Raw genomic sequence first — 22,205 nt, 5'->3', positions numbered from 1 at the left:
TGGGATCATGATCTGAGCTGAAGGCAGACGCTTAACAACTGAGCCACCCAGGCACCCCATTATCATGGAGCTTTTAAAAAACTCTAAATATAAAATAGAGCATATGATTGGTTTTGATTATAAAATATTTCAGGTATGCAGAAAATAGAAAAAGAAGTATGTTGATGATAAACACCCATCAACCCACGAGCTAGAGTTAACAAATATTATTTTCCAGATTCTCTTCACATTTCTTTTTAATGAAATGTCCACATTTTAGTGTCAAGAAAACGGGGAAAGGAGCTTACTTGGGGAGCAGAGAGCCTAGACTGTAGTATAGTTATTTTAGTTATTTCCTATTGAGTTTATGAAATAGTCTTAATTTTATTTCCAAGGCTTGTAGAAAAGTCATCTCAGTACCGTTTAGCTGTCAAATTATTTTCAGCTTTTCCTGGTAGACATGTGGGTGGGATCAGGTCTTTCAAGCACCATGTTTATAACTGATGTTGTTTCTTAACAGACAGTCCTGGTTTCCACCACCTCCTCCAGGTTACAGCACCACCCCAAGCAAGGGAGCAAGCAGAAGGTAAGGGAAATGTATCAGATGTAATTGCTATGTAACGTCATGGAAGAATGCATTGGATATTGACAATGTATCATTGCGGGAGCTTTGGAATAAATTGGAGGAGATCTTGTGAATTCTGAGAGCTAAACAAGACAGTGCTCAGTGGGAGTGAGGTCAGGCTACCAGTGCCTCCGGAAGGAAATCTGACAAGGTGCGAGGAGTAGGTAGTTGTGTTAGTTTGCTAAAGGCTGCTGTAACAAAAAGTCCATAAACTGGGTGGTTTAACAAAAATGCTTCTCACAGTTTCAAAGGTTAGAAGTCCAAGATCAAGGTGTCAGCAGGGTTGGTTCTCTCTTTGGGTTGGGAGGGAGACTCTGTTCCACATTCTCTCCTGGTTTCTGGTGGTTTCCAGGCACCATTTGGCATTTCCAAGTCTGTATAAGCATCATCCAGATCTCTCCCTTTATCTTGATGTGATGTCCTCCCTGAGTGCATGTCTGTGTCCACATTTGCCCTTCTTAAGGGGACACCAGTCATATTGGATATGCGGCCCATCCGACTCCATCCTGTATGACCTCATCCTAACATATCTAATTACATCTGTAATGACCCTCTTTCCAAGTAAGGTCACATCTGAGGCCCTGTGGGTTAGGGCTTCAGCATCTGAGTTTGGGGGGCACACAGTTCAACCCACAAGTGGCAGAGGAGAAAATGGAATGAAGCAACAGGCAGGGCTCCACTGTGGGCTCCTGGTAAACCACTGCTTCCAGGCAGTGATGAACCCAAATGACTGGATGGGAATATGAGTTGCAAGTTCTTTGTAAACTTTAAGGGATAAGTGGGTGTTTTCTACTTTTATATTTTTGTTGTTGAGATCAATAATTATAACTAAAATTATAGACCATGTGCAGGGCACCTTGTTCTACCAAATCCATGCTGGGAATGTCAACAACCATTTAACTTAATATGTGATTATTGTGTGCCAGATATTGTTCTAATATCTTGGGATGTATCAGTGAACAAAACATGGAGCCTACACTCTGACCTTCAAAGAAGCAGACATATGTGCAGAACTCCTATAATCTATGCCATCTCTAACACACAAAGAAAAATAAGTCTCTGATTTGGTTTTGCTTTAAGGTATCCAAAACTGTTGTTGTTTTCAATCCTCAGAATATCTTCACCAAATATTTCCATGTTCCAATGGGACTTATTTTCCCAATTTAACCATTGGAAAAAAGAGTTATTAAACAATGTGCTTGTTTAGCATTAGATTGTTTTATTTCCTAAAATTGTCATCTGTTGTATAGGCTTTTAATGTCTCTTTTATTTCCAAATAATGGAAATATTTGAAAATAAATGTCCTTTATTACAATTTAGGTTGGCTTATAAGGATGTAAATAAATTCAGTTGATTAATAGACACAAAGAGCTCAAGTTGCTTTTTTCACACATGTTGCATCTCTCTCTCTATATATATTTATATATTATATATTATTTATATATGTATAGTTATTAAACACATTGAACAATTACAACTTGGAATTACACCCACCTTCTGTTAAAAAATTTTCTTTTTAAACCTCCTCATCTATAGATGACTTCCAATTATATGAACTGCCAAGTATGGATTATGTTTCTAGTTTAAAACCTTCTTTCCCCTCAGGCAGTATTTAGATATGTCTCTATGAGTGACACCTTTCATGGAGCTACCTATTGGGGAAAATATTATCTAGGAGTTTTGCTAGTTACTATTGTTTCCTGAGGATTTTAAGATCCACCCAATTTGTCTTGATAGATAATAACTTGTACTTAGGAATATTTATTACTTATTTCTAAAATCTTTTGTTCATCTTCTATTTATTATTCCAATATTGATGTAAATTATCATTACAATAAACAACTGGTTATATAACTGTGTAAGAATATAGAAGGATTATTCATGAGTTAATATCTCATGCTTTCAATGCCCATTGAGCTTGTGCATCTCTGTTTCTGCAGAACTGGTAGAGCTTGGCTATATGCCCTTACAATTTATGCATTGTTGGATGTAATTTACGTGGAAGATAAAATGAGTCACAGTGCTCCTATTTCTGGTTCCTGGATCAGATCCATAGCACCAGAACTAAAGGAAAGAGACGATTATTGGACTAGGTTGATCAGTTTAGATATCCTTTCCTTTTTTAGAGGCACAGATTATTAATATAATGGCTAAACTGAAAGACTCCTCTTTGAGTATCAGAGCTAATGTCATGCCAAGCTTTCAGGGAAAGAAGGGAATAATAACAATATAGCAATGCCTTTGATTTCTAAAGTGCTTTTCTTTGGAAGAGCTCAGAGTACAGCTTCTGTTTCTTACCTTTAATGCCAGTGCATTCCTAGGACTGAAAAAGAGCAATTATTAAATGATAAGAGGAAGCAAAGGCTTCAAAAAGAGATCTTTGTTCCCAGAAGAACACAAAGAAAATGAAAATAGGTCAAAAAATATAAAAATGGGGGACTATGATTTTTAATACTAGCTAATAGCTCAATGCTAAGAATATTTCCCCCATCCCTCACTTATATGTTGGTCATCTTCTCTCTTTTCCCATGCTCCTGCAAGAGAATTTCCCCTTAATAATGACACTCTTGCTCTCCTTCCTGTTCTTCATTTTGTGAACCTTCATTTCTCCCATCACCTGATCTTTTCCAGAGATTTCATTTTCTCTCACACACCCCTGTCTGTGCAACACATTTGAAAAGACCACCAGACTTCCCAGCCATTGTCGGAGTGGATCCTTTTCTTCAACTTTCCTCCCCCTTGACCTCTCCATGGCCTTTGACACCATGCATCACACCATCCCTCAGTTGTTTCCTTTCTTATAAAATATGGAAAAATCAAACTTAGTTGTGTTTGGATTGAAAACTTGTGTTGACATCCTGTTTAGATTAAAATCTATTACAGGCGGGGCGCCTGGGTGGCTCAGTTGGTTAAGCAACTGCCTTCAGCTCGGGTCATGATCCTGGACTCCTGGGATCAAGTACCGCATCAGGCTCCCTGCTCAGTAGGGGGTCTGCTTCTCCCTCTGACCCTCACCCCTCTCATGCTCTCTCTATCTCATTCTCTCTCTCTCTCAAATAAATAAAAAAAATCTTAAAAAAAAAAAATAAAAAATTAATAAATAAAATCTATTACAGGCATGATGTAAGTGGCCTTACAAAGGGTCTCAAGCTCTTTTACCAGCAGAGGAACCCATATGCTATCATAGCTTTATCTATATTTATACATAAATGTATACCTATACCTATGACTATATAGGACTGTGTTTACGTCTTTATCTCTTTCTGTATCTACACCTATAACTATACCTACATGTAATTCTGTGTACAATTAACATAAGGCTGGTGAGTTCAACTAGAGATTAAATGAGAAAATTAATTTTCTAAAATAACCGTATCATATAGCCTAAAGAAAAAAAGCAATTTCTTAAAACAGGTATCCTTTTATGTATGATATACATTAGTCTTATGACGAGAGGTTAAGATCTGGGTGATCAAACAGAATTTTGGAGTTAATTGTTAAATGTCTTTGAAAGCCTCTTGCCTTTTTTTTTTTTTAATAAAACAAGATTAAAGAGAGAAGCTGTGATTTATGGTAACAAGACATAGCGTGTAAAGTTTGAAACTTAAAAAAACCTTTTCTAGATGGTCGCTAAGGCAGTTCCTTGGTCATTGGAATGGAAATATTCTCCGACCTTCTCTTCCTTTTCTTGCTGATAAGGGAAACAACCAGGATAGTATTTTGAATGACCAACCTATGTCAACAAGGTTATTTCTTTTGAAATCTTCTTATCAAATGCCCCAGAACCTATTTCTTTTCATTTTAATTAAGACTGAATCAAGATTTAACTTTTATAATTGCTGTTCCCTGTTACTGTCATCTGTCTCTCCTCCTACCTCTGTGATCAAATCCCTGCTTCACTGGTTTCCCCTCCTTTCCATGTTCAAACCCCTTTCATCTTAAAAAATAAGCTTCTTAAAAATTAATAGCCCAGGGTGCCTGGGTGGCTCAGTCGTTAAGCGTCTGCCTTCGGCTCAGGTCATGATCCCAGGGTCCTGGGATCGAGTCCCACATCGGGCTCCCTGCTCAGCGGGAAGCCTGCTTCTCGCCCTCCCACTCTCCCTGCTGTGTTCCTGCTCTCGCTGTCTCTCTCTCTGTCGAATAAATAAATAAAATCTTTAAAAAAAAAAAATTAATAGCCCAGGGAGGCCTGGGTGGCTCAGTCGGTTAAGTGTCGGACTCTTAATTTTGGCTGGGGTCATGATCTCAGAGTTTTGAGATCGAGCCTCACGTAGGCTCTGCACTGAGTGTGGAGCCTGTTTAAGATTCTCTCTTTCCCTCTCCCTCTTCCCCCACCCGCCATGTGCAATTGGTCTCTCTCTCTCTCAAAAAAAAAAAAATGAATAGCCTAGGGGCGCCTGGGTGGCTCATTTGGTTAAGCATCTGACTCTTGATCTCATGGTCCTAAGTTCAAGCCCTGCCTTGGGCTCCCTGCTGGGTATGGAGCCTACTTAAAAGAAACAAAAACAGAAACAAAAACAGAAACAAAAAAAACAGTTCATAGCCTAATCACACAAATCCGTTCGACTGGCACCTTATCTCTCCACTGCAACCAAAGTTTTCAGAAAAGTTGATGATACTTGCCATCTTTATTTTCTGGTTCCCACCACCATTAATTCATAGAAACAGCTCTCCTCAAGGTCACAGATGACCTTGCTGATAAATTCTTGTTGACATTTCAGTCCCTATGATTACTTGACCTTTCAAAAGACATCACTGGCTATTCATGCCTTTAGGAAATCTCTCTCCTTATCTTTTGAGAAACCCCCTTGCCCCTCCCCCTCCCCACCCCAGACATACTCCTGGGTTTCCTTCCTCTAGCCATTCTTTATCAGACTCCTTTGCCACTTCATCATCCTATACCAGCCATTAATTGTTGATGGTCCTAAAGCCTCAAAGTTCCTCCCCTCTTCTCATTCTGTATTCTGCCCCTCCACGGGTTATCCATGCCCATGGCCTCAATGACCACGTGTGTGCTCTTGACTCCACTTATATCTACTCCATACCTCTTCTCTGAGTGACTGTGGACAGCCAACTGCTTGCTCAACACTTTCCCTTATATTTCTCAAAAGCATTGCAAACCTAACATGTTCAGAATGAAATTCCTAATTTTCCACACTAACCTGGTGCTCTATCGCAATTAATAGTACCATCCTTCTAAAGAAGATATGATACACACACACACACACACACACACACACACACTGAAATATTATACAGCCATCAAAAAAACCCACACAGAATCTTGCCATTTGCAATGACGTGGATGGAACTAGAGGGTATTATGCTAAGTGAAATAAGTCAATCAGAGAAAGACAAGTATCATATGATCTCACTGATATGAGGAATTTGAGAAACAAGACAGAGGATCATAGGGGAAGGGAGGGAAAAATGAAACAAGACGAAACCAGAGAGGGAGACAAACCATAAGACAATCTCAGGAAACAAACTGAGGGTTGCTGGAGTGGAGGGGGGTGGGAGGGATGGGGTGGCTGAATGATGGACATTGGAGAGGGTATGTGCTATGGTGAGCGCTGTGAATTGTGTAAGACTGATGAATCACAGACCTTTACCCCTGAAACAAATAATACATTATATGTTAATAAAAAAATTAAAAAAAAATACCATCCTTCAGCCCATTGACACTTGAAAACTTGAATTTATTTTTTACACTTTTCTTTCCTTAATCACCAATATCCAATCCATTTAGCAAATCCTATCAATTTATCTGCAAGATGCCACTTGAATCCATATGCCTCCTTCCAATTCTATCATCATATCTTTTCTGGACTACAGTAGTAGCTACCTAGATATTCTCCCTTCATCCACCCTGATACCCACTCCCCGAATCTCTTCTCTACACAGCTGCTCAAGTGATATTTATGAAAGGATAATTAGAACATATCACCCTCCTAAATAAAAATATGACTTTCCATTTTTCTTAGAATAAAGATCCAAATCCTTAGCACTGACTGCCTGCCCTTACCTGGCTTCCATCCCTTTTAAGTCCCCTTTGCTCTCTGTTCTGGTCATGTAATCTGTTTTAAAGGCACCATATCCCACCTTCTGTAGACCCTTAGTATATAAGGTCCTCTCTGCTTAGAATCCTGTCTTCTCCCCAATTTGGAGGCACTTACAATCTTGTGGTCATGTTTTCATCTGGTTTCTCTTCAAAATATCACTTCTGACTCACGTCTGTTCTGTTCTCTCTGCTTCATACTCACTCAGGTATAGAAGACGGCAGCTTCCCCCCCTTGATTTGTCCAAATACCACTTGCATAAGATTTTAATAAAAACATGGGATGATGAAAGTGCTAGCAATACATTGTAGAAGCCCAGCCCAAACAAGGTCAAGTGTAATATTAGAAATTCCTGTTTGTTAGTTCTTTGGCCACACTTGTTATTGGTTATTTCTTCTTGGCTGACATTTCTCTACAGGCCTGATCTTGTTGCTATTTTGCTCAGTAGCCCCTCACTCCTTCTTTCTTCCATCTCTCTTTTTCTCTCCCGTTACCCCTCCTTCTCCTCTACCCTCTTCCCTCCACCCATCCAATTTCTATTAATTCTTTATGTGGGCAGTTTAGTTCGTTCTTTGCTGTGCCAGGCTCTTCTCAGAAAATCCCATCCCCATAACCAAACATGATGATCTATTCTCTCTTTGGGAGGCACTCTATGCTACCTTTTAAAATAAAATTATTTTCTTGTGTCACAATCATATAAACATCCAGTCACCCACACTTAAACAGCAAAATTGTCATTGACCTCTCTGTCTCCTTTTTCTTTTTCAATAGTCATTGTAGTGAGTGTGAGGGACTTGGGTGCCACTCAAGAAAAAGGATATGACCACTGGGGGATAGTTGCGCACTCCGAGCCTTATTTGGATGGTGCTTTGATAGGTTTGCCCGGGGAGGGAATTGCTCCCACATAAGACTTTCCAAAAACAACTGCACAGGAGCCACCACCCAGAATGGGAAGAGGACAAGGGAACTCCTGAAGGAAAGGGAGATTCATGGAGGGGGCTTTCATATCTAGGTGATGCCACTAAGCAGCATGGCAGGCAGTTCCTTGGTCAGAGAACTCTGATAGGCAGCAGTGGTTTGGGGTCTTTTATGACTCCCATACTTGGGTAGTATGGATGCAAAAGAAATCCTAATGCAAGATCAGCTGTGGGATCATGAGAAAAACATCAACATTCTCTGGGAACTCTGATGTGGTAGGGAGAGCTTCTAATGAGGGATTCAGGAAAAAGGTCCTGAAAGAGGTGTGGCATTTGGGGGGAAGAGAGGGATTACATAATACTAGGTTTTCAAGCCCAGGGTGATTTTAAGCCTAGTGATGCTACCTATCAGTACAGGAAGAAACTGGAGCAGAATGGAGAATACACAATTGGTTTTAAGAGGCTGTGCATTGATTTGAGCAGGTAGAGTCTGGGTTACTGAAAAGATATATTTGTGAAGGTAACTACCAAACAGTGGGAAATGGGGGAGCTGCTCAGGGAAGAGGTTGGTGCCACAGATCCAGGTTTTGGAATGATACCAGAGATTGATTGATTGATTGATTGATTGATTGATTTAAAGATTTTATTTATTTATTTGAGAGAGAGAGAATGAGAGACAGAGAGCATGAGAGGGAGGAGGGTCAGAGGGAGAAGCAGACTCCCTGCCAAGCAGGGAACCCGATGCAGGACTCGATCCCAGGACTCCAGGATCATGACCTGAGCCGAAGGCAGTTGCTTAACCAACTGAGCCACCCAGGTGCCCGATACCAGAGATTTAAATATGGTATCTTCAGAAATTGAGAAAATATTAAACAAGAAGAGAATGAAAGTTGAACCTTGATGTGTGTCTACACATCAAGTGGTGAAGGAGGCACCAGAAAATGAGACTGTAACTGGTACAATTGCATGGTAAAGGTGAAGTGTAATACGAGGTTGGTAGTGGGGAGGCAGAGTAAGTGGATGCATTCCACATCCCAAACCAGCCCATCCTTCAAAGTCTAGTATGAATCTCACTTCCACCACAGCTTTCTCAGCCCAAGAGGTTGTTTTTGTCATCTGAACTAAAAAAAACTCATTGTCTACAATCCTCACTTGGCAATTAATTGTCCATTACTGTAGAACATTATTTATTTTCATGGTATACTCATTGACTAGATGGCATAATCTTATAATTCTTTGAATCATCCATATGACTTTATCCATAGTAATTTGTTAATAGGTACATATTAATATCAATTTATCAATGAATTATAATATTTCTTAGCAACTACAAGATAGGGAATTCCCTCAACCCATTATGATATTTGTCTTTTTGTAGTTAGGCTTTATTCTGTGTGCTCAAGCTCTGATGACTGTTTAAATAGCTCCCTCCCCCCCCCTCTCTCTCCCTTCCTCTGTCTGTGTCTGTCTCTCTGTCTTTCCAAACAATTACTGAACTCTGACTATGTGCTAGGAAAGCACTTTGCTAGAAGCCAGGAATACAGAGATGTGTGAGACCTAGTCTGAATTTCAAGAAAGTCAAAGTGTATCAGGGAGTCAGTTTGAGCCAGGATTGCTAAACACGAAGATTGGCCCCAATTGAGAGTGAGTCCTTGAGTGTATGATAAACACAAATGTTGCAATAGCCACAAAAATATGTGGAGGCATGGAGAGGGAGGCAATAGAGGATGTGTCTGAGGTACAGTGGGATAAGCAAGAGTAAGCCAGGTATAAAGACGACATGGGGATGGAGCCATTCCAAGAAGAAAGGAGTGGAGGAGCAAAGGTTCTAATGCCAGAGAGCATGGTGTGTGTGTGTGTGTGTGCATGTGCACGTGTACATGCACGCACATGCACACCCACACCCATGTATCTACATGTGTGGAACTATGGGACTTCTATCCAAGAGGCATTCTCTGCATTCATCCTCTATCCGTTATGCTTAGTGGTAGCAGGAAATCTAGTAATTGCAAATTCAATGTCATATGGAAAAATGTCTAGATATCCATTTGTAATCTATCATTTGTGATAAGTTAGGTACCTTTTCAGAATATCATGTTTCTTTTTTAAGAGTTAGTGCTTTGCTGTTATGTAATTTGAGCTCTGGGTATGTGCTAGAGATCATGAAATATATAAAAGAAAGCGCAAATGTCATCACTATGGGTAATTGTTAGGTAAGAGTCAGTGAAGGCTGCTTTTCCCACTTCTTTCACTTTAAGATGTATCAGAAAGCTTGATGCAAAACTGTTTGTTAGCAGTATCTAGTGTATGTCTTCAGTTTCCAACTTCTTAAACTTTTCCTCATTTTTGAGTGCTTCAAAAGAGTGATGACATTTGCCAAGCTTGAGACAGGGCATGGATAATAAGTGCCATTCATGAGAAATATTCAGTCACATCACAATGAAAGGTGGACACAGCATTTCTAGGAAGTTGATGTTGAAGTTGTTTCTGATTTCAGAATCGACCATTCAGTGTATTCTGTTTATGATACATTCAAGTGCTTCTAACTATGTGTTTAGGTGACTTAGAGATTCAGTGGTTAAATGGCATGTGGAGCTCATTTAAGAAACTCACAGAAGCTGAAATAAGGTAGTTGCTTAACAGCCAATATAAATGTTTATGGTGTTACCCATTATGGTGATTCAAGACCAGCAATGAAGCCATTCCCACCACCACTGCTACCAAAACACCAATGTGGTTTTTTCTGGAATCATTTCTGAAGACAGACAAGAAAATACATAGCTTTTGATAAAATTAAAATAGTGGAAACACACCTAAGAAATTTCCCTAGGAAATTACCATATAGTTAAATGCTTGCTATGTACTTTTATAATTTCTCATCCATATTTGTTTCAACCTCTTCCTCTTCAGTGGATTTCACTTTCAGTTAGCTGATTGGTAGAGTTGAAGGAGGAAAGAAAATCCTGATTGAAATGTGAGTTGCCATGGCAACTTTACACTAGTTATATTTTTCTGTCTGTAACTATAAATGGTAAAATGTAACCTTTCTAATTATACTGCTACATTTTTAACGCTATTGGTACCAAACACTCTGCGAAGTTTGTTGTCATGGTAAATTAAATCAATGTATTTTATTTTTAACTCAACCAAATTCTTTATATTAACTAGAATCTGTTTTATAAAAACTAAGATAAAAATCTTAGTAAAATGTCAAAGTACAGTGACTTTAAAATTTTATCCGAATGCCTAGAAATACCCATTGTAGGGGCTCCTAGATGGCTCAGCCAGCTAAGCGTCTGCCTCTTGATTTTGGTTCAGGTCATGATCTCAGTGTCGTTGAGATCCAGCCCCACCTTGGCTCCAGGCTGAGTGTGAAGCCTTCTTAGGATTCTCTGTCTCCCTCTGCCCCTTCTCCTGCTCAAACATGCACTCAAGTACACTCTCTCTCAAAAAAAAAGAAAAAAAAGAAAGAAGGAAAGAAAAGAAAGAAATACCCATTCTAGACATTCAAAATAATTAAAACGTTAACCTAAAATAAGGTTTTGAATAACGTTATTTTTGAATAGTGTTGTTTGAATAGAATGAGGAGAAAGCTTATTCAAAATGTGTCAATGAAGGGCTTAACCTTTAGCCTCGAGTTAGTTGCTTTTTCAGTCCTATGAGGTCAACATAGTTTCTGATTTCATAACACTGGTTTTAAGTAATTCATACATTCAAACACAACCAACAAAGGCATCCCTGCTCCCCCCCAATCCAGATTCCACCAGTCCTATTCCCTTAGAGCCCCCGTTGCCTCTCCTGCTGCTGGGGGAGCCCCTCAAAGTATGATGAAGTGGGGCATCTTCAGGTTCAGAAGCAGGGGCAAGGAAGAAGCTATGAGAACCAGGATACCTGGGGGCAAGTGCCCTGCCAAGTTACAGCTCCCTCTGCCCCAACCATAAAAAGCAAACAGTTTGATTTTTTTAAAAAGTGTATTTCACCCTTTAGTAGTATTGGTTGAAGGTCTATCAACTAGAGATGATAAATCTCACCTCAGCAAAAAGCATGAAAATTCCAAGAGGTTAAAGGGGCTGTCTCTGGTCATCCAAATCTTAGTGTCAATGACCTAAATCATGTTTCTTTTCTGCTAGAACTGGGCAGAATTGAGACATGCTGAGGTATGGTGGCTTGAATTTCATGAATAGGGGATGGCTTTGGAGCAAGAAGATGGGGCATCCCGGGTAGGGTGTAGTGTGGGTGACAGGAGCATTCTGTGACATAGGAACTGGGCTTCTAAGAGCCTAGGAGGAGGGAAAAGTGCGTAGGGGGTGCAAAGACACACACTGTACTTAGGAGTGTCTGCACATTTGGTGGCACTTCTTTGTCTTCTGGTCTTTCTTCTTCCTCTGTCAGGAATATACAGAATATTAGATACATGGAGTCACACAGTATATATAGCCTTTTGAATCTGGCTTCTTTCACTTAGCGTAATTCATGTGGGATTCATCCATGCTCTTGTGTGCATGAATAGCTTATTCCTTTTCATTGCTGAGTAGTATTCTATTATATGGAGCTACATAGTTTATTTATCCATTCACCTGGTGATGGAAATGTGGGTTGTTTGTATGGGCTTTAAACATTCACATACAGGTTTTAGTGCATACATGTTTCTTGGTATGATCATTTCTCTTGAATAAATGCCTACATGTGGGATTGCTAGGTCATATGGTAAGCATACGTTTAACTTTATAAGAAACTGCCAGTTTGTAAAATGGCTGTACTATTTTGTACCCCACCAGCAATGCATGAGAGTTCAAGTTGTCCCATTTCCTTAACATCACTTAGTACTGTCAGCTTTTAAAAGAATTATTTTAACCATTCTAATAGGTGTGTAGTGTAGCTCATCCTGTTTTTAATTTGCATTTCCCTAGAGACTAATGATGTCAGGCATCTTTTCATACGCTTATTTGTTACCTGTACATCTTCTTTGGTGAAGTATCTGTTCAAATCGTTGGCCTATTTTTTCACTTGTGGTTTATTTTCTTACTGTTGACTTTTGAGTTTTAAATAATCATGTACTGCTTAAAAGTCCTTTGTCAGATACGTGATTTGCAAATATTTTTCTCCCAGTCTGGCTTGTATTTTCATTCTCTTAACGATGCATTTTACAAAGCAAAAGTTTTTAATTTAGTGAAGTCCAACTTACCACGTTACTATTATTTTTTTTAGTTAATTGTACTGTTGGTGTCATATCTGAGAACCCTCTCCCTAACCCGTGACCACAAAGATTTTTTTTCTAAAAGTTTTGTATTTGTATGTTTTATATATAGGTCTAAGGTAGACTCCTTTTTAATGCTAAAAGTTTCTACAACTTCACCTGATAATAATTGGACTGTTTTTATTATGTCTTTGAGAAAATATCTAAGGATCAAAAGCTGCTATGAGTCAGCAATACTTAAGATTTTGTGTCACTTGTGTTTATTGGCCAGAAAATATTGACATATTTTCTTATAAAACTGACATGAATTATGTTAATTTAAATTGTATTAACCACAGTTGCATCTACATACATTTGGAAAGTGCAGTATATAAATGTGCAAGGTGCTTAGTCTACAGCAAGTGCTCGGGGCTCTGTGAGTTGAAGATGCCTTGCAATAATGCTGCCTTCCCACAGTCATGTAATGGTTTGCCAGCCACAGACCTGGACCGATCTTCTCCTTTTATAAAGAAGCAGAGGTTCAGAGAATCAGCTCTCTTTCTAGTTAGTGGCAAAGCTAGTCTAGAACCTAGGTCTCTGGAATTGGAGTCCAGTGCATGCTCTATTGTTGTGTTATGGTTTATTGAAATGGCCACTATGAAGTGAGACTTCATTACAGTAATCATTCTTTTGAACATATGCCTTGCATTCAATAAGCTCTTTGAGAGCAGAGACCACATCTTTTCTAGTTTTTGAACACCCAATTTTGCTCTGCATTGCTACGTGTCCTAACATTATACCTGGGGCATTTGTGGTATAAGTGCCCGTTGAGCTAATGACGCAGTCCTTGGGCAAGGAAGCAATCCAGGACAACCTATCATTATTAGATTTTCACTGGGAATACCGGGAAGAGTATTGGTTTGATGCAGTAGGATATAGAGAAAAGCACATGAGATTCAACATCAAAAAAACTAAGTTGAAACCCTGGCTGAGCTACTTACTAGGCACCATGATGCAGGGAAAATTACTCAACCTTTTTGACTCATTGAAAAAAGCATCTCCATGGGAGAGATGGATGGATGGACTAAAATAATGTTTGTGAGAGCTTGGCAAAGTTAGCATGGTACTGAAACTAAAAAAATGTAAGTTCCATCTCCTTTGTCGTTGTTGTTAAAAATTCTGTGTGTGGGAAACAAGGGCTAAGTGTGATGGAAAGTGAAAACAAAACTCAGAGTTAAATATTAGAGTCAATTATTCTTGTTTCAACCTGGGCGTGTGCTGCAGTAATGAAATGCTCTTCACAAAGGCAGTCAAACAGAATTTACAGAGCCGGGCATGTTGTGCAAAAAAGCTATGATGGAAAGAAGTGATCTTTGTAGCAGCATGTGAAAATAAAGTAACATAAACCACTTCACAGGGTTATTTCTATTAGCTCTGGCCTTTGGGCTATTATCTACAAGTTTTCCCATTTCTTGTGAAAGCTGCCTTTTTATTCCTGAAAGTTATTCTTTATAATCATAGTCACTAATGTGGTGGTGTCGATCCTGCAAAGGTCTTGGGGGCTTGAGGGAAAGACAGAGGGTAGAGCCAGGGGTCAACTTAGCCAAGCTTAAACATTGCATCTCAAAGTGGTATTCAAACAGGATCATTCCACATCCATGTCCCTTGTTTCCTTCTCTTCAAAACATTCCAGGCCACAGCTTCCTGCCTCGCTCTTGCATTTTAATCCCCCTGCTTGGCATCTCATCAAGCTCCTGGCATGGCATGAATGACTTCTCTCATTGCCCCTAAGGGCTTGGCTTCTGTCATCTGTGGCTGTCATTGCAGAGATGCAAATGAAAGCTCCTTTGAGGTGAATTGAAGTCAATGTGGCATTGCCTAGCCCTGGCCCAGCGGGGGTCTAAATGCAGCACCCTCGGAAATAAATATGCTCCTCTGCTTCTCTTGGCCTGCACAACTGCATGCCCACCTTTACTTTCTGGGTCGTCCCAAACCATATCGACACCATGTACCCAGATCTACTTCTCTACCCATACCTCTTTCCCAGATACACCCAGTCAATATTTACCCACCTCTCTGAGGGCTTAGCCATTGTAACATGGAAGAAATGTAGCTTTTCATCAATGTGATTCTGGCATAAGCAAAGTTTGGCACCATCCTATTTCTCATTTTTGTAGTCCTCCTTTCCATCTTGTTACCTCTCTCCTGCCTATTCTCAGATATCCAGTGCCCTGTGCAGACCTACTAGCCAGGACTGACCACCTTCTTACCCCTTTCCTCTATCCCTGGAAGAATAATCCACCCAGCTAATCCACCCAGATACACGAAAGACACATTATCACTTGTGATTTCCCATTATCCCCAACACAGAGATATTTTTTGAGAAGAGAAGATGATGGTATTTCCAATAAAATAATATTTAGTTGTAAAATCTAACACTAAACCAGAACGGGGAGACTGTTCTTATGTAAATTGTTTTCCAGGCATATCATGTAACACCATAACTCATCTGAGCTCCTGGCACCTACTCAGTATTCAGTAGTGGAATTAACAGTAAAGTTCTCCAGTGGGACAGCTAGATTTGAACAGATTTTATAAGTTTCAGGCCCCTCTTCAGTACTCATTTCCTTCCCCACCAAGTAGAAATCCAGCCAGTCACTCCCTCTTTCAACACATCTTTATTGGGCACCAAAATTATACACAGTCCTAATACTTGGGATATAACTATCCTTCTAGGAGCTTTCAGCCCAGTATGGAGACAGAAAATTATGTGTAATCCAGAACAGTGTGATACGGTCCATAAAGAGGGTGTGCTATGGGGAGACATAGGGATGTATCGAACACAGCTTTGGTTACCACCACAGACAGTAACACCCAAGCCAGGTCTGAAGGGCAAGGAGGAAGTAACCAAGGAGGAATTATTCCAGGGGAAAGGGAGAAGCATGTAGGCCAGAGAGCAGAGAGCATATGGTGGTGAGGGTGGTTAGGAGTGCAAGCGTTTTGGCACAGCTCCAGTATTGGGGCTCATGTGGGGGAACACCAGCTGCAGCACTAGACATAGAGGGAGCACTTACTGTGAGCCAGGCAGAGCTTGAATGCTCTGGAGGCCCTTCTCCTGGCTTCGGTGCCACCGTCCACACAGGAGCCAGGAGATTCGCCATGCTCCCTGCTCCGCTGCCTGCCCATCACCCAATCACTACCACACTCTGCGGAGAAAGATTTAGAACTAATTGCATCATGTCCTCCATCCTTATGGCCACGGATCTCCCAGGAGAAGCCCAGTCTGATCATTGCTTGTCACCTGGACTAGCCCCACAGAGCTCTGTCTATCACTGAGCTTGACCCAACCTAACAGTAGCCTAACCACTCAAACCTTCCACAGTAACTCCCTGGATGTGTCATCTATTATCATCACAACTAGCTGCTGTGCAGTCTCCTCTTCGACTCAATGGCACTCACCTCTGTTGGGCTCTCCCAGAGGACTTGGCTTCCACGAGTCCAGAGGAGGAGGAAAGGTCCTGTTTGCTCCTCTTTGCTACCACTTATCAATTTTAGCTTTCTCCTCCCTAAAACTTCCCCATCTTCCTTGAAATCGTGGCATCAGGAACTTCTTTTCCTCATTGCAGTCATCTGCAGGTCTCGGAGTCACTCACTTGCACTCTTTGAAGACTCTGGCACCAAGCTCATTGTCTGTCTCACACGCGTCTCCTGTCATAATGCTTGGTGATTTCCAAATCCATGTGGAAGATCCTTCCCCACCCTGACTTTCTCACTTTCTTGATCTTCTCTCCAATGATCTCATCCTTTGCCCTACCTCAGCCACCCATAGATCTTGCCCTTGTGAGTAACCATAAATTTTCAAAATTTCAAAATCTTCCCATTCTGCTTCCACTCTCTATCTACTGCATTTAGCCGACTCTCTCCAGTCCTCTGATTCCAGAAGTTTCTCAGCTTTGCCCCTGCCAACCACCAATCCACTGACTTTTCACATTCCCTCTTCCCTCATATCCTCTGTTCCCTCTCCATCTCAGATCCCATGGTCCCTCCTTATCATCACTTCCTCACATCCCCCTTCCCCTCCTTCGCCACCATTCTCTCCGTTGCACTCACTTGTCTGAATTATAAACTTAGTTAAATCCAACTCTCTGTTTTGCCTGTTTCTGCCCCCTAAGCAGCTGAATGTGGCAAGAGAAAACAATGGCAGCTAGCTTTATTTTAATTCCGTGACCACAAACCTCAACTGAGCCACTGGTGCTGCCCAAGAATTCCTAGCAAAACATGCAGGGGGTGGCTTATGGAGCCCAGATTATCTACTTTGTAGAGTGCCTTGTAGAGTGCCTCAGTCGGTTAAGTGGCTGCCTTCGGCTCAAGTCATGATCCCAGGGTCCTGGGATCGAGCCCCGCATCGGGCTCCCTGCTCAGCAGACAGCCTGCTTCTCCCTTTCCCTCTGCCTGCGGCTCTGCCTACTTGTGCTCTCTATCTCTCTGTCAAATAAATAAATTTTTTTAAAAATCTAAAAAAAAAAAAAGCATGGTCTAATTCAGTCCTGACAACACCCCAGCAATCCTATGAGAAAGGTCATTAGAGACAAAGAGATGGTATCAGGCTGACCCATTATCACACAGCTCGCAGTTCAGACAGCTGGACTCCAGAGCTTCCATGCTCACCTAGTGTGCTGCAGAAGCCAGAGGGGTACCTGGAGTCTAGACCACAAGTGTCCTTTTACTAGGTATGGAGTTTCATAAGGAGCCACTGGGGTGGTAGTGGTGGGAGTGGAGGGCTGACATGCCCCAGGTAAGGTGTTGACTCCATCCAAATGATGGACATCCAAATGATGCCTGTCTGCCGTTCCTAGGTTATCAAATCACGCTGGCTCAGAGGCTGCCTTGGCTCTTGGTTGGAAAGTTTAGGCTGACAGCATATACATGCTTTGCAAGCAGCAAACTGGCCTGTGCTGCCAATATTTAAGTCAGATTTAGTTAAGAGCTTCAAATCAACTTTATCTGGAGGTCTGTAAAACTGAAAACCTTTCTTGCTGTTTCCATAGCAGCCTGATGGTTGATATAATTCTTAAAGAAGATTATATGTTAATGCCCAAGAACCATTTACTACTCTCACGTGCTGCTGACCCAAAATGCCACAGCTTGAGCTAGATAGTCTAGCAAAATATTAAGCTTTTAAAAGGACACATTATATTTCAAACTATAGTGAAAGAGGATAGGGTTTCCAAAAACCTGCTTAAATGAACTTTGAAAATACCAGTAATTTAAATATATGACTCCTCTAAAGTTTAGTCCTGTATAGATTCTGGCCTTTCAGCTACCTCCTGCCAGGGGGCTGGGGTGTGGTTGGGGGGGGTTTAAGACGCATGAGTTATTTCCATATAGGCCATAAGTACATTCAGTTAATAGATGCTAAAATTTGCCATGTTTCCATGGTGAAATGAACTGATGTTTTCTGTTTTAAAGGGAACGAACTGTTCACCCTCCCATACCTCCAAAGCCCAGTTCTCCTGTTTCATCTCCTAACCAGCTGAGACGGGAGAATAGGTGAGACCTGGCATTCCAGAATCTCTTGCTCAAATGAAGAAGTTAAAGAAATGAAAGCAAATGAATTGTGACCTGTTTTGTGCAAAGCATGGGTATGTTTTGTGCACACATTCACAGAAGAAGCACTTTTAAAGCTTTTCTAATTCTAATTACCAACACAAATGCGTATTTATGTTTGCCTTTGAATACTTATGGCCATGTCCCGTCTTATGGAAATACACCTTCAAGATAGAAACTGAACAGTATTCATGTCCAGGAAGTATTCATCCTCTGGTTTCTTCTAATTTATGTATGAGGAAGCATTATATAAGGAATCGCTTTCTGTCCCTGTGTATATAAATACATAAATATATATGTATACATATATAGTATTTGACATATGTAATCTAGATAGAAACTATATATGTGTGTGTATACACATGCACACACACACATATGTATATATACACACACATTTGGTGTATATTTACTCCTAGTTAAGTTTCCCATTAAAAGCTACGTTTTCTGATGAAAAATGTTCTTAAAACTTTGTGTTACTGCTCAAACTCTCCTTATGTTAGAAATACTTTTGGGTAGCTCTTTAGTCTTGTTTTAGCTAAGGAATTTGCAACTTATTTCAAAACTATTACAGTTAAAAAATGTTCTAATTAATTTGTTTCTGAATTAAGAAAAAAAAGAGACTTGCTTTTTCATTTTGAATCTCTGATACTCTATAATTAATACTTAGAAACAAATTCAAAGATCTGAAAAATTTTCCATGCGTTTCTGTTAAACCGTTCAATAATCTCGAGCTGTTTTTCGAGACGTACATTGCACATTTCCATTATTATTATGAGATTTAAAAAATGATATCTCATTAAAGACTGAATATATTAGATCCACTTGATTACCTGCCTTTGATTCTTTTGTATTTTTGCATTTTGATGGTGATTTTTGTTGACAACATGAAAGAAAATTCTAGAAATATTCTTCAGGAAGAGGGTAACTTCAGCTAGAAAATGCTGAGTGTGCAGCAGGGCTATGAAGCATTAGGTACTCAGCCTATTAAGTTAAAAACCGAGGTCTGAATTTCTATTCAATGAAACTTTGCAGGATCTTTGAAATTTTGTCCTTAGGATGAGAAGATATTTTTTCTCCCTTTAATGAGCCAAGAATATACTTCTTCACTGAATTAATGAAAAATATAGACCAAAGTTATAACTTTTTATTTGTGCAATGGTTATAATTATACTCTTAAAATAATTTAAGCTTACTATCTTACATTATTTTTCCTTTTATAGTATTGAGCCATTAAATCTTAATTTGAATAGGAATTTTTAGAGGGCTTAAAAAAACTGGCTTTAGTATTATCTAAATTCTAGTCCAAAATCAGCGACTCTAGAGCAGTGAGCTTGTGTAGAGTCAAAAAAAAAAAGCTAAATTTCACGGGAATTGGTTTAATCCATTTTTCCTACTTTAATTTCTTTCTTCTACCAGTGATCATAAAAATAAAATTAGGACAACTTGCATGTTTTAAACCCTGATTACTTTAATCACAGCAAGATGATTTTAATGAAAGAATATGAAAGGGAAGTGTTTCCTATGTAATTAACACATGTCCTCAGGAGGACAAAAAATAGTTGAATATAGTTTTTTGAGAACAAGCAAGAATATATAAGTAGGTCAGTCAGATACTTAGGAAAATAACAGAGAAAAACCTCATACCATAAATTGTGACAGAACCTAACATCATAAACTTGTTCTGTCAACTCAGTGTGGTAATTCTCAATGTGGTGGGTATGTTGGAAATTTAAAATATTTCCCATCTTATCTGAGCAAAGATATTTCTGGATTGTATTCAAATGAGATAAGTCTTTAAGAAAAATAAAATCATCCATTTGATGCCTAATAACATAAAAAGAGTCTTAAGAGATAAGTATGAAAATGCTTTATTGATGACTGGAGACTAAAATAAAATGAACATAAACACATTTGGGACAGATATTTCTAGATATATCTAGTAGTTAAAAATATATTTAAAGAGATAGGCCAAATTACAAAATTATTACATTGGACTCCAGATTTTCAAATAAGAAATGGTTGAGGGGCGCCTGGGTGGCTCAGTTGTTAAGCGGCTGCCTTCGGCGGGGGTCATGATCCCAGGATCCTGGTATCGAGCCCCACATCGGGCTCCCTCCTCCTCCGGAAGCCTGCTTCTCTCTCTCCCACTCCCCCTGCTTGTGTTCCTGCTCTCACTACCTCTCTCTCTCTGTCAAATAAATAAATAAAATCTTTTAAAAAAATAAAAAGAAATGGTTGAGTTCTAGCCAACCAAAAGAGCTAAAGTTTGTTATCTCAAGTAGTGCTATTGATCCAACACACTGTGATCTTTTTGAACATGAATGTTTCCTTAAAAATTTATATTTAACAGAGAAGTGTTTTCTTACCTAACAGACATTATCCTTAACTTTGAAAATATAGGCAGATATGTCCACCTAAACCAGGTGTATATACAGAAACCAACAGATCTGCTGAAAGAAATATAAGGTACAATGATCTCTATTTATATCTATGTAATTGTAGAAATGATAATGTTTGCCTTATTAGAATACTTAAAAATACAAGACAATTAATAATAAAATAGACAAAATCAGTTCTCCAGCTGGCTTCAATATAGTGGGTAATTAATATTTTTATATGTACCTACAGAATTTTATTCCTTTTATTTCTATTCTTAGCTTTACATTAAGAAACAACCAGAATTGTCTGAACATGATAACAGAATAAAATAAACCCCTTAAGAAAGGAAAATACCTCTTTATTCCCAGCACTTGTTCCAAGGTCTGATAGAGTTGTGTTGATGTTTAAATGAATAGGCGTAAATATAGTCATTTTATTGAATTTGTTCTGCAAAAGCTTTGCTAGAATTGGCTGTATAATAAGGCCATATCCAGCTCCACCCACATCATCAGAAAAAGGCTCACAAATACTATTGATCTTTGGGTAAGGTTTCCCCATAACAGTCCTGATTTATGCCTGTTGTCTTGCTCATCCCATCTGGTTTAGTATGTATTTTGGTTATATCTTGGTTTTATTATTTTTTTTAGAAAAACTCCCCTATCTTTGAAATTAGTTTTAAATGATGATATTCTACAGGTTTATCAATATGATAAAGCAGTTTTTAATTATTATGGTAAAAACATAACAATAAATATACCATCTTATCCATTTTGACCAACTGGTTTTTCAAAATTCAAAACTTACATACTTTTTGGGTTTTCCCTTGACTCTCAGAAAAGTCTGAGTTTGAAACATACATCACATGGATACCTTACTTTGGGGAGAATCATCTTTCCCTTGTACTTAGTAACTTCAAGTGCCACTGTATCTCAGCATTTCCCAAGCTGTGTCCCATGTGCCACAGATTTCAATGCATGTTCTGTGAAAGAAGAGTTTAATGGCCAGCCCATTTAGGAGACACAATAAAATAGAGTTCTCTACCACAGGACTTCTTAGAACCTTCAATGTGCTTATATACATTCAGAATCCCAAAAGTTGGTTTTATTTCCCAAATTTACTTGACTGCAAAATTCTTTCTTCATGGAACCCTATTAACCTTCTATGAGACATTGTTTGTGAAACACAGGTCTTAATTACAGGGACACCAATAAGGATTTTCCCAATTACTCCTTTCCATGATCTAGGGGGATTAGTGTGGATTCAAGCCCTCTGTGTCAGGTGCTTCCACCTACCCTGTAGTTTAAAATGTACTTTCTTTCCCTTTGGAAGCCTAAGAAGACAGAAACTTTTACCACATGTGAGGGATGAATTAATCATCTGGACATGTTGCTTAATGCTCTTTGGCTCTGGTCAAAAAACCTCTGAACACACGTCTGTATTTACTCATGTAGTTAACTCTG

At 39.4% G+C, this 22,205-nt stretch overlaps 1 protein-coding gene across 7 annotated transcripts in view; it reads left to right on the top strand.

Annotated features, from left to right (window-relative positions):
- Positions 1-22,205, top strand: part of SCEL (sciellin) — a 105,661-nt gene that overhangs the window by 32,577 nt on the left and 50,879 nt on the right. For 6 of the 7 annotated variants that reach the window (XM_021697950.1, XM_021697949.1, XM_021697946.1 and 3 more), the window contains 3 exons: positions 500-565; positions 18,226-18,306; positions 20,767-20,832. In XM_021697950.1, coding sequence (XP_021553625.1) covers positions 500-565; positions 18,226-18,306; positions 20,767-20,832 — 213 coding nt within the window. The remainder of the gene's footprint in view (positions 1-499; positions 566-18,225; positions 18,307-20,766; positions 20,833-22,205) is intronic. The other variant, XM_044913539.1, reaches the window with a different exon arrangement.

Source organism: Neomonachus schauinslandi, chromosome 3 (genome assembly GCF_002201575.2).
Source record: "Neomonachus schauinslandi chromosome 3, ASM220157v2, whole genome shotgun sequence".
Lineage (NCBI taxonomy): Eukaryota > Metazoa > Chordata > Mammalia > Carnivora > Phocidae > Neomonachus > Neomonachus schauinslandi.
The sequence above is the reverse complement of the archived record's forward strand: the minus strand, read 5'-3'. Positions and strand labels throughout refer to the sequence as shown.